The following is a 13,139-nucleotide window of genomic DNA, read 5'->3' as shown; positions in this document are numbered from 1 at the left end:
ATAAATGAAGGTAGATGTTTGGAGTTTTCTACCTGCCTTCTTCACTTGCTGGAAGTAGATGTTGAGAAACAGGATTGTGTGAGCACTGTGCTTCCAGCAGTGCGGCCATAATGATTACTCTTATTTCGGAATCATCTTTTAGTATCTCATTAGCTCTCGTTAAAAGACATGACTTTAAACTTTTGAGATCAGAAGTACAAATACATCGTTAACACATTTTAGTCCATCATCTGTACTGCAGCATTTCTAATTGCAATCAAATGGAAATTATGCCGGAAAGAACGTTTGCCTACTCTAAAAGCACTGAAAACAAAAAGATATATAAAAAAGGTACGGATTTTTCTATTCCCTTCTTGCATATTAAAGCAGTGATATTTATTTAATATGCTGAGTAGAATTGTCTTTTTGCCACCAACAAAAAAAACCCCCCACAGAACTCCCAGCATTTTCATGCAGTACTTCCTCACCTGCTTATCCATATAATTTAAATTCACATGTTTTACAGGTTTTCTGTGGAGAGTACCTTCCTTTAACTCTTTTGCCTTACCAAATGCTTACAAAGGTTTAACAGTATTCATGGAATTCAGGTCAAACGTATCACATATGGCACTACAGAGACTTAGTTTTTCTAATAAGACTAAATGCTTAGAGGTCCATTTTGACTAAGTTTAGTCCAATTGTAGGACAGAAATACAGCCCAAATGTAATGAAATCGTCAGCCTTTTCTGGCATTGCAGTACGTTTAATGGAAAGCAGCTCAGTATACACTTGCATCTGCTACTTTTCCACATGATGATTTTACAAGGTAATTCTCCAACGAATCTTACCAGAATGCTTTTGATTCACGCTATTAGCAAACACGAGCGGGGACAAAGCAGGAAAAAAACAATAATGAACACTGCTACACTCTTCTGGAATTGCAAGACTAAGGCCGGAGAAAAATTGTGCTGCAGCGCTCAACATGACTGCACCCAGAAACTAGAGCAATATGCCACTTCCTCAGTGAATATCAAGGATGTCTTTAAAATAGATCCCTTATTATTTTAGTGAGATAAGCTCTCACAGAACATGAGCACAGAAAGCCCTCTTTCGCTCTGTAGCCTTCACAGCGCTAACAGAGCCCCGGATTTTGGGAAAGATTCACATTACCAGGTGAGCCTCATGGGAATCTGATTTATATTTTGCTGTGAGAGAAGAAAGAAGGCTTTATTCTTACCATTCCTACTTAGACTAAAGTATTTGTATTTGATATCTTAGAAGGTATGTTTCGTCTGGAAAAATGTTAGAGGTACAGAAAACTCTTGAAATAAAAGAAGAGGCAATGAGTTAGAAATGTGGTGATTTCTTTGATCTTTGGGGAGGCATGTTCTTGTTTTCCAGTGCACAGGATAGACAAGCTGATCCACAGGAGGTTACCTCCTGCGTTTACACTACTTGAGACCAGACGCCCCTATACAGTATTCCCCCCACTTCTTTTATTCTTTTTACCTGTTCTGGTCTGCCTGAAGGGAGTTAGATTTATGAGTTGCATTTGAAATATACTTTCCCAACTGTTAAATAATGATTATCAAACACTTTTTCTTGCTTGACTTTGACTTAGATATTAAGATCGCATAAGTCAAACGTTCATATATCTAGAGAAGCTTCATTCATACTTCAAAACCTACAGCCTTAGGTCTCAATAGAACAGGAACCTTAACTATAGTTTTCACAGGATTGCCATTGCCTGTTGTGTAAGCAGGTGCTGAAACTCTTTGTCTACTTTTCAAACCCCAGTGTGAAGCTACATTCAGCTGATTTTTTTTTTATAGTCTGCACAAAAAAATTTATCTTTTTAAATAGAAGTCACCACCGAGCAACTGCATATAACAAACCAATGTTGGATCTAGTAGACCATGCTCTCATCTACATGTAAGTAACACAAAATGGGAAGTGGAAATTTTGCCCTAACATTCAGAATCATCATCAACTTCATCTGCGCCCTCATGTCCTCCCTAAGGGGAACTGCCAATCTCAAACGACGGTATTGGCAGAAGTCTGAAGAATGGGACATTTAAGTGGAAATCATTTCCCTTTACTTGCTCAGCTGTTTCAAGATACATCCTGATTTTACGAGAAAACAATTTTCTAATCACTTCTTCACCTTTGTAAGTAAACTGAAACCACCCCTGATGTGGATGACTTAGTATTATAAGCAAAGTCCTCCTCCTTGCTCACCCTCAGCTGTATTTCAGGTGCTAGTATTTTTCCCTTTGTCCAGATCTGCTTTGGTAGGTTCTGTCCTTGCCCCTGAAGAGCTGCTGGTTCAGTCTATCCAGATATGTGTCTCTCCAGCTGTATCCCCACAGCAAGGGAGGGGTGGGAAGGAATAGCGGGAAGATTTCTATTACTAAAGGCAAATTAAAGAAAACACTAATGCTTTTTGAAGCGGCAGCACATACTGAATTTTAATTCCCAGGGACCCTTTCTCCAGCTCTCTTGTAAGTGCTATTTCTGAAGAGTTTAATGTTGTAAAGTACTTGCTTTTCTCAGCCCTTCATCGGTTAACCTGGATGAGCTCTGGAATGAGGCTGGAACCTCACTGCATCTATCCTTTACAAAATCTAGCCTAACAGGACCTGCCTTATCTCTTGCGGAGAGAAGACCTCAGAGGAGAAATGTAAGAAATACAATAATTTAAAAAAATGCTCAGCTTGAGCAACAAAATTTCCTGCCAATTCTTGTAAAGCAAAGAGAGAAAAAAATCAATTCTGCTACTAAAAAAAAACCCACACAGCTTTAACAGGGGAACTGAACTGGTTTCGTCTTTAAACGTTCAAGTGGGTTTTGTTTCATCCAATACGTTTTGTTATGTGCTTCACGCTGCCAGGCCTGAAGCGGACATCGCAGAAGAGTGTTGCAGTACACGGTGTTAGTATATTGGGCAAACCTGCTGCCTCCCACCAAGCGCCACCTCAGAGCAAAGCGCTCACGGGTGTGCTCACTGATTCCCCACAGAAGCTTAGTGGACCCTGATTTTTGGCTCGGAGGGGACCTCAGAAGATCATCTAGTCCAACCCTTCTGCAAAAGCAGGTTCCTTACAACAGTTGCACATTTCTCTCCCATTGCTAGACACCATCTGGCAAAGAGCTGGAATCTTTGCACCATCTAAGCACAACCATATCTGCTCCACCTCAATACAAGAATTAAATTCAGGGTGGGTGTGTTCGCAGCTAGACCGTGTCCCCCACATAAGCCAATCTTCAACATCATCTTCAATATTGTGCCCAAATTCTCTGCAAACTCAGCAAAGGCACCTGGAATGATTGCAAAGAGGATGAATGAGCTATGAAGGTGCCTTGGAGAGGCATCTCCAGCGCAGAGGCACTGCAATGGAGACTCTGTGTTTTAAGAGCTAAAATGGAATCATTTCATCAGGCATCTTGCAGATATCTTGTCTTTCAGGTGCCCAGAATAGGTGCATAAACTATTTCACAGTCACCTGCTGAATGAGAGCAGAAGGTTGGGTATGTTTTCTAGCTAAAACTGTCACAAGACAATTTCTACTGCAGCAGATACTTGTGGGTTTTTTTCCCAGTGGAACGAACAGACTGAGGTAAGAATGGGAGTAAGAACATTATTAAATGAGCTGTAGGGGTGTCTGCAGGAGGTAGGGCAGCTTCTCCTTCTCTTTCTCCCCTTGTCCCTGTCCTCGAACCAATCTGTCACTTCGGAAGCCCTAAGTACACTCTTATTTAATTTTCTTGCACCCTCTGCACTGTAACAAAAGCAACTAGGGGTTTTATTAACTTGCAGGGCAAGTTCACTGCGCTGAATCTTACTACCTGACAGCACATCACGTGTGTTACTGAGCAGTAATAGCAGAGCAGTGGTGGCTGCCTCACCACTTCAAAAATCACAATCAGGACCCTATTGCTGTAAAAGGGCAATGATATCCTTGTTTTTAAGGGTATATCAGTTTGTTGCAGGCAGGTGGCAGTAAACTGCTGCTTCCAGTGCTCCCAAAGGATGTGCTGTTTGGGGAGTCGCAGGTGATAGGAATGCAGATGGTGAGATCCCCAAAAAAAGAGCCATGTGACATGCTCAGCACTGACAAGGAACTCTCACCCACTCTCTTGCCTCGCAAAATATTGCTGCTGCCACACTGCCTTTTGCCGTCAACAAAGCAGAACAAAAAAAACAACCCCTGTTAAAATGTAATCGCTCTGTAAGTGACATGAAAAGAGGATTGAAATTTCTGTTAGAGGCATAGCTTCAGTAAAAAGTCATGGATCACCACATCCAACTTAATAAGACTGTTCTTATCAGGGAAAAAATGATCAAACTGGAGCTGAGATGGCATGTGGATCTTTTTAACCCACAGCAGCTACCAGCAATCTGCTCTCCACTACTGACAGAAAATACTTTCATCATCTTTAGGGTAAGTGTCTTAAGTGAAAAGAGTGGTGTCAGTAGTAATAATCAAATGATAGAGAGTTTTTCTTGCAGATTTTTTGTCTTAATCTCCTTAGTTGAAAAAAAAGAAATATCCTGAAGTCTGCACTCAGTACATCCTTTCAGAAATGCCATCAAGTCAATTAATAGATTAACTGGGACAATTGTAACCTGTCTCTGTCCCCATACCTGGTCACTAATTACCTCCATTTTTCCTGTAATGGACTTTTATCTCTGTGGAGGGTGTTTTGCTGCAAAAATTTGTCTTACTCACAGCAACAGCAAGCTGTGTGACATATCATTCAGATATGTCCCTTCACAGAGCAGTGTTTTATTTTTCACATTTTTATGCTCGTCGGCCATACGAGGCAGCGCCCACCACCCAGGATGCTGCAACCACCTCCTGAACTGAGCGGTTCCTGTGCTCAAATGTGTAGAGGTAATGCCTGCACTTAGTCATGGCCTTAAAAAAATACAAAGGGATTTAACTGAGCACAAAAGTCTTTGGTAAAAAGATCTTCAGGGCTCAGGATTTTCACGGCTTTTTCAGTACCGGCTGTATTTCCAGCTGTAGATACTGTAGTGCCACATTTAGCGTGTTTCAGCCTCCTCTGGGAACAGTATGTTGCTTCTTCCTCTCAGAATTGATCTTTTTGATAAATTCTAGTTTAAAACACTGCATTTTGAAGCACAGACAGGTTGGTAAATGCAGATAAAAGTTCTGCCTTTGAGGGCTTGCTGTGGCCATGGTGGTGACAGGGAGGCGGCAGCTGAAGGTCTGCAGACCTGCTCTATTCGTGCGGCAGCAAGTTGTACAAAACGCAACAACCCATTTTTTCTCCTCACTCAGCACCCCAGAAAAATCTGTCTTTACACCCTACCTTCCCTCTGCTTTTCCTTATTATTGAAGTCTCATGGAATTTTTCTTTTAAATTACATTCTTAAAAATGTCATCTCCTCTTAAGAGCAAACTGCTGCCATTCCCACCACATCAGTGCAGAGTCTTCTCTTCAACAAGGAATAATTTTGTCTGCAATGATTTTTGAATATATATGTGGCTCATGTTAAAAGTCACAAACTATCACTTGCTGGTATTTTTATTTCTGTCAAAAAAGAATATCTCATTAATTTGTTTTATGCCTATTTTTCTGAGGAATTAAATGAGCCACACAGTTGCCTAGCAATGCAGACCCAGAACCACAGTACGCATAGCACTTATAGGTAAAAAAAACCCCAAACAATAATATTAAGAAAGCAGTAGCAATGACAAGCTCACACACAATTATAATTGAAGGTTGATTAGCACTAGTTTTAGGAACGAGCTCAGTGCCATTTGTTGTAGGAACACCCATAAGTGAAAGAACACAAGCATCTAATATACAAGCCTCCAGCTTAGCAAGGACCAGTGAAGATACCAGCAGTAATGAGGCCACTGAGTTTTAGAGCAATGTCACAGCTATGTTGGTTTCCAATATCTGATTTTACCTCTTAGTACATCAATCTAGTGACACACACGGAGGTGTAGGCTTGTCACAGGCAACCAGAGAACGTGTGATCCGCTGAGGTCACTTTGCTGAAATCAACTGACTTCTAAACACCAACCTCTCTCACAGCAATTCAAATTACAGGACAAATGAGTGTTTCAAGACACCGTGATCTTGGCTGTAACTGCATCTGAGATGGCACGTGGGTGAGGAGGATTCATCTACCTGTGTCTTAAGCTCTGCTGGTAATTAATGATCTATCTATCAGATTTATAGCCCTGGGACACTGGGGCTTTGTGTGCAAGGGATTTGTAGACTAAAGCAATATCATGAAAGTGGGAAAAAGAGGAGGTCTAATTATTGTGAATGTGACGAGCAGTAAGATAACAAAATAATGAGCCGTACATTAATTCTTTAAATCACTAGTATAGGTTTGCACTAGTTAGTTGTGGCACTGGAACGGGGAGGACACAAAGCAAGAAATGTCCAGGAGGGACATTCAGGGTAAGAGGTGAATATGGAGCTGCTGATGGATGAAGCTTGCATGTATGCTTAGCACAGGGCTAACCTGTTAGCTGAGTAGAGAGTGCATAATAGATGCACAACAACATGAAATGATGCAGGGAAACAACAGATTAGAGATTCTACAGCAGGGAGCAAAAGTTCTTTGTCATAATTTGGGGGATCGCTGCATTTTTCCTTCATGCTCTCTGGTGGCATGCAGAAGACACACTATTTACTTGGTGCTCCTATCTAAAGTAACCTGTATCTGCACGACAAATCCTCTGAAGGTGCGGTCAGCCTGAGAGTCTGTTCCTTTGAAGACATGGGATAACCACCCTCTGGAGAAAGCAGTAGAAGAGCAAAGGAGTGAGAAAAGTTGATCTGGTACTCAGTAGGATAAAAAAAGATTTGAGATTTCTGAAACCTGCAGAGAGCCTGAGGATGTTGCGTGGGAGAATGGTTCAATAATTGAAGGATATTGAGAAATCTGTCTAATTTGGTACGCAGGCACAGCTCGTGTACCACATGTGCTTTGGCACTCAGGAGAGAGTGGTGCTCAGGGGCACACGCTTAGAGGGGTGCGTGCTAAGTCCTTCGCAGGGATTCAGAAACTCAGTACAAAAATCTCTTTAAAAAAATCTACCGCTGGGGAAGAGGCACTGAGGCTGTCAACACACAGAAGTTGTGAAGTTTAAACCTTGCTTAAAAGCCTCCCCAGTCACCTGAAAATCGCACTCAAAGGCTTTCAAGGGAAAAAAACAGTTTCAAGTTGTCTTTCAAGCTCCTGAACTAAGGCTAAACTATCTCAGTAGGTAACACCTTGCAGTGGGAACAGATCTGTAGCGTGACGAAGATAGAGCTGACAGCCACACTCTACATTTCGGGGGGAAGTAGGGGGTCTGCTTCAGCTGAATAAATCCTGCCAAGGACCCTCAGCCTGAGCACTGGCTGGTAGCTAAATGGAGAGCACCTTCGGGTTGAGCAACAGCTGAAGTGAAGGCTCACTGCCCTGTGGCTTCTCCATCTCTTGGGACAGTGAAACAGGGGCCAACAACAGATTAAAAAACTCACTCCCAAAGCAAATTAAAGAGCTGACATGGGTATACACTGGAAAAGAGCTTCTGGGCATGCCTAAATTTCTTACACCCAGCAGGCAGATCCACACCCAGCATCCTGGAGACCACCAGGACACTGGCCCATCTCTCATCTCAGCTGCAGGATGTTACCTACAAAGCACTCTCCTAGTGCATAGGAAAGGGAAGGCAAATGGTAGTGAGAAGAGGGAAACGAGGAGATAGTGGATGTGCCTTTCCTTCTCCCTTCCTTTCCTCTAGACAGCACTGAAATGGGCAGGAGTGAGTGGAGCCCCCGTGCCCCTCTCCTCTGGAGCGAAGCTGAACCCCCTTTTACCACCTCCTTGGTGAATGCTTAGACCAGCAAAAGCTGTAGAGTACACTGCAGTAAAGTTCTATGGATGTGTATTACTTTGAAAAAATTAATATTTAATTACTGGAGAGAGAATATGAATCAATAATTCAAAAGTAAGGAAAGGCAAAGGGGTGAGTTTGAACCACTGCTGGAGGATGCATTTCACTTTTTGAAACACATAAGCTCTGCTGTTTCTACTAAGACCACCTTTATTACGTACACCTACAATCTGAAAATAAAGCCTTAAAGCCACTATAACTCATCAAAGAAACAATCATCCCTTTCCCTATCACTCCAATCAATGAGCAACATTTAACATAAGGTTTCAAACCACAATTTTGTGCTGCCTTGGGCAGGCTTGAGACCAAAGACCACAGAAGTGCTGGTTGGAGGGGCCTTCTGGAGGTCACCTCTGATCCAGCCTCCATCTGGAGGCAGAGAAAAAGAGAAGAGAGAAAAAATGAGGTTGGGAAACACCAGGATAAGAAAGAAAAAACTAGAAATAATTGAACAACAAAGTCAGGAGGAGGGAGCCAAAATGCTTATGTGCAAGAGCAATGATATTTTTGTTCTAATTTCGTTTCACACTGAGCTTTGGACAAAAAGAGGAAACAAAGGACTGTAGAAAAAGAGGAGATAAAGGATTACTCATACAGAAAAAATAATCCTATTTTTCTAGTGAAGCAAAACAAGTTACTTTATCTAAAGCTTTAAGTTGCGATCTCAACTTCCAGCTGCAAGTAACTGGAAATTCTGTGATTTCAAAGGAGTTAGAAGAAACTCATCTTGCCAAACCCATACCTGTTTGCTTGTAAATACTGTTTCAAACAACTTACTGCTTGTATTGGATTAGTGTGGTGGGGTTTTGGTAGTGGGGAAGGGGCTACAGGAGTGGCTCCTGTGAGAAGCTGCCAGAAGCTTCCTTGGCTCCATGATAGACCCACCTCCAGCCAAGGCTGAGCCCATCAATTATGGTGGGAATGCCTCTGTGATAACGTACTTAAGAAGGCGGAAAAGAGCTGTTGGACAGGAAAACCTGCAGTAGACAGTGGAGTGGGATGTGAGAGAAACAACTACACAGACACCCATGTTATTGAAGAAGGATAGGGAGGAGGTACGCTGGAACAGAGGTTCCCCTGCAGTCCATGGTGAGATGGCAGGCTCTCCCCCTGCAGCCCTTGGAGGTTAAAGGTGGAGAAAAGATCCACCTGCAACCCATTGAGGAACCCATCCCAGAGCAGGAGACTGCAACCAAAAGACAGCTGTGACTCCGTGGGAAGCTCATGTTGTTGCAGTCTGTTCCTGAAGGACTGCAGCCCACAGAAGGAACCCACACTGGAGCAGATAATGAAGTACTGCTGCCCATGGGATGGACTCTTATCAGGGAAGTTCATGGAGGATTATCTCCCATGGGAGGGACACCATGGCAGAGCAGGAAAGAGAAGGAGAAGTCCTCACCATGAGGAGGAAGGAGAAGCAGAAACGTGTGATGTACTGACCGCAGCATCTATTCCCTTTCTTCCTGCACTGCTGGAGTGGAGGAGACACAGAAATCGGGAGCAGAGCTGAGCTCAAGAAGAAGGGAGGGGTGAGGGGAAGTTATTTTAACATGTTGGTTTATGTCTCCCTGTCCTACTCTGATTTGATTGATAACAAATTAAATTGATTTTTTTCTTTTTCAACAGAATTGCTTTGATTGGCAAAGATCATCAAGTCCAATCATTAACCTCACACTGACACGTCCCTGACTAACCCATGTCCCTCAGCACTGTGTCTACATGACTCTTCAATCTGTCGAGGGATGGGGACTCCACCACTGCCCTGGGCAACCCCTTCCAATGCCTGAGAACCCTTCCAGCAAAGAAATTCTTCCTCAGATCCAATCTCAACTGCCCTAGTCACAACTTGAGGCCATTTCCTCTCATCCTGTCACTTGTTACAAGAGACCGACCCCACCTCTCCACACCCTTCTTACAGGTTGTAGAGAGTGAGAATGTCTCCCCTCAGCCTCCTTGTCTCCAGGCTTAACAACCTCAGTTCCCTTAGCCATGAACTCATTACACTTGTTCTCCAGACCCTTCCCCTGCTCCGTTGCCCTTCTCTCGACATGCTCCAGCATCTCCATGTCCTTCTTCTAGTCAACTCTGTTTTGCCTGGGACCATAACTGGTGACTGAACCCTCCCTGTCCTTGTCCTGATGCACGAGCCATTTGTTATATTTTCTCCTCCCCATCCTACTGGGAGGTTGAGGAATGAGAGAGAGATCGCATGGTCCTGCTGCCAGCTGGGGCTAAACCATAACAATGTTCAAGAAAAAATATGTTTTGAAATTGTTGAAATATCTTTTTTACCAAAAGCATATTTTCCAACCAAAAATCTCCTGCTGTGGGGATTACAATGTCTGTACCACAGTAAACTTCAGCAATAGTTTTGGAATATTTAAAATGTGGTATCAAAATGAAACATTCCACCTCATACTTTAAATTTTTTGTAGCTATGTCTCTGTATTACTTGTTTTTGTTCTGATAAATCATACGCAATGTTTTCTCAACCTGCTCTCTCCCTTTGTGGTAATCTGTGCAAGAAGAGCAACATGCTGAGTTACTTGAACTGGCAGAACACTGGATTGACGCACTTTTTCTTCCACGGACAGCACTTAAAACACTTATCCTGTCCTACAGGGGAAGAACTTACTTATTATCTTGGTGTTAAATACAGAACTTAATATTGCCCATACGTAATACAGCAGTACCAGCTTTTGCAACTCCTTTGTAAAACCTGCATCACTGTGAGCGCTCATTTGTTCAATAAGAAGCAGAACAAAAGTTGTAATTTCTCCTCAGATTTTCTAAAAAAAAAGAAAAAAGTAAAAAAGCCTGAGGTGTATTTATTTTGATGAATGGAGACTCCAGGAGAAGTACAGACATAAGTAGGTTAACTTATACTGACACGACAGGGTTAGTCATTAAATGATTAAGTTTGTGAATAAAATCCTGACAAAATTTCCATTAACTTCAGCAGCATTTGGATTTCACCCCAGGTGCTTTCACAGGAGACATATTTCTTTTTACAGTGAAGTAAAAGAAAAAGAAAAAAAAGACATTAAATAGTCCAATATTTGGCACAGCTAGGATCAAAACAATGCACTTAGACACTAACCTACAGCTTCTCCTAAACTATATTTTATCCACACTTCATGAAGAACCTGGGGACAGGTGGTTGTGTGCCAGGCACACTGCAAGGTCATGCCCACCAGGCAATCTCCTCCATGACTCTCATGGACAAGCTAGGAATGTTTAAGTGTACATGGGATTAACAACCATACATGACTTTTTTTTTTTATGCAACTCTACTCACAAAAAGCAGATTGTTATTTGAGGAGGAATGGATCTCAGTTAATTTTAAACATCTTTGGTATAGATGTGAGTATGGACAAGGACCTGCATCCAGCCTAGGGCTAATGTGTCCATCTCAGGGGTCACCTCATGTCCCTTTATAAGCAACGGAGAAAAAAAAAATGTATTTTATGGATATAGCTCATCCGACCCTTTTGCAATGCCAACCAGGCTGAACTGTGGGCTCCAACACCTAGAGGAACCTTGTCTTTTCTGTCTGAATGGGTTGGCATTAAATTGACAGAACAAGAAAACAAATACACAAAACTTTAAGTGTATTCTAAAGTTTTCCCAGCTCCTCTAGCATCCTGGGCTGACTGGCCATGGCATGGCTGCCCTTAAGACTGGAGGAGCTGGTACATCCCAAGGGCCATACCTGCCTCTGTGGCTCATCTGCAGTCATGTGTTTGTCTCTTTTAATGATCCTTCAGTTAATTTTCTTTACAGATTCATTCACGGGACTCATAAACATAATGACTGACATCATTTGGCGCTACACTGGAGATTTCATGGCTCCTGATATTGTTTGCAGAGTCGTTCGCTACTTCCAGGTACAGAAACATCGTGTTTCCCTGTACTCACAAGTTGGCATGGCTTTGTGTCCCCACAGCAATAAATCCTAACAAAAATGCTGTATAGGAATTATTCTAGCATCAGAAGTGCTGAATGTGTACATCTAAAGTTGAAACACTTTTAATTAAAGCATATTAAATGTTTTAAATTTTGTGGACAGTATAAAGGAAAATATCTGGGTGAAAATGCAAGGGGTATTTTTTCTTTTATTTTTTCAGTTAAAGTTTTCAAATATTCCTAGTTCATTGTTCTCGCTGACATTATTTTCTGCAATAAATGTATCTCAACTGCTCTCTCATATACCTTCTGCCCTAGGTGGTCCTTTTATATGCCTCGACTTACGTCCTCGTGTCATTAAGCATAGACCGGTATCACGCCATAGTTTACCCAATGAAGTTCTTGCAAGGAGGTAGGAGAATTTCTCTACCTTGCTATTGCTATGGATATTATTGGATATTTTTTTTTTTAGTTTCAAAATTCACCTTGCTTCCATGAATTATTCATTTCTGCTGTACCAACATTTGGACTCCATTACAGTTTTCCAAATGGCAAAGGAGCTGAGGTTTTGAGATTTATTAAGCTGCACTTAGCCCTCAGCACTTTTTATAAGCATTGTGTTAGCAAAGAATGAAATTACATTTAAAAAGTATAGATATTTTCATTATCTTCCAGCATTTTGAGGTTATTATAGGCAAAAGCTATCCCTTGCAGAAGTATACGAACTCTAGGAGCTGCAACAGCCATATTGTCTATTTATCCACACTAAAAAATAACTTGGATAGAGAGTGCAGTTCTGAGAATTCATACAACAGTTTGTTATGATAACTTCAAGAGCTACAGCATATAAATCTGGATATTGACTGTTACTTTTCATTTCTTCTATTTGTTATTTTTACAGCATTCAGATATATCCTGGCTGCTTAGCAGTACAATTTAAAGAACATGATTTCTTTCCTACAGAGCCTAAAGTGGGATGTTAAGTGTGTTGCACTGAGTGAATAAAGAGAAATAGCAGGTGAGGAGGGAGGGGAACAGTTAAAAGAAACATTCAGGTCTGGAAGGTGCACTTTAATCATACGCAAATAGCATTCTTGTTTTGGAGTAATGATAGCTTTTGACATCCTGCTCTATTCAGGAGATGAGATTAATGGTTCTTTCTGGCCTTAAAAACCTATGAATCAATCACAACCGTAGCAACAGTGCAGCTTTGGCAGATGTTAAGGTCTGAAAACTTCAAATACTTTGTGAAATTGAGCCTCATATTCCCCAGCGTGCTGATCAACTCTTTCAGACGGGGGAATGATATCAAGGGTTACTCAG

The 13,139-nt window shown here is 41.8% G+C and overlaps 1 protein-coding gene across 1 annotated transcript in view; it reads left to right on the top strand.

Moving 5' to 3' along the window:
* NPSR1 (neuropeptide S receptor 1) overlaps positions 1-13,139 on the top strand; it is a 54,937-nt gene that overhangs the window by 24,705 nt on the left and 17,093 nt on the right. The window contains exons 5-6 of the mRNA XM_010171654.2: positions 11,694-11,797; positions 12,135-12,228. Coding sequence (XP_010169956.2) covers positions 11,694-11,797; positions 12,135-12,228 — 198 coding nt within the window. The remainder of the gene's footprint in view (positions 1-11,693; positions 11,798-12,134; positions 12,229-13,139) is intronic.

This window comes from Antrostomus carolinensis, unplaced genomic scaffold (assembly GCF_000700745.2).
Source record: "Antrostomus carolinensis isolate BGI_N321 unplaced genomic scaffold, ASM70074v2 scaffold10887, whole genome shotgun sequence".
Classification (NCBI taxonomy): domain Eukaryota; kingdom Metazoa; phylum Chordata; class Aves; order Caprimulgiformes; family Caprimulgidae; genus Antrostomus; species Antrostomus carolinensis.
The sequence above is the reverse complement of the archived record's forward strand: the minus strand, read 5'-3'. Positions and strand labels throughout refer to the sequence as shown.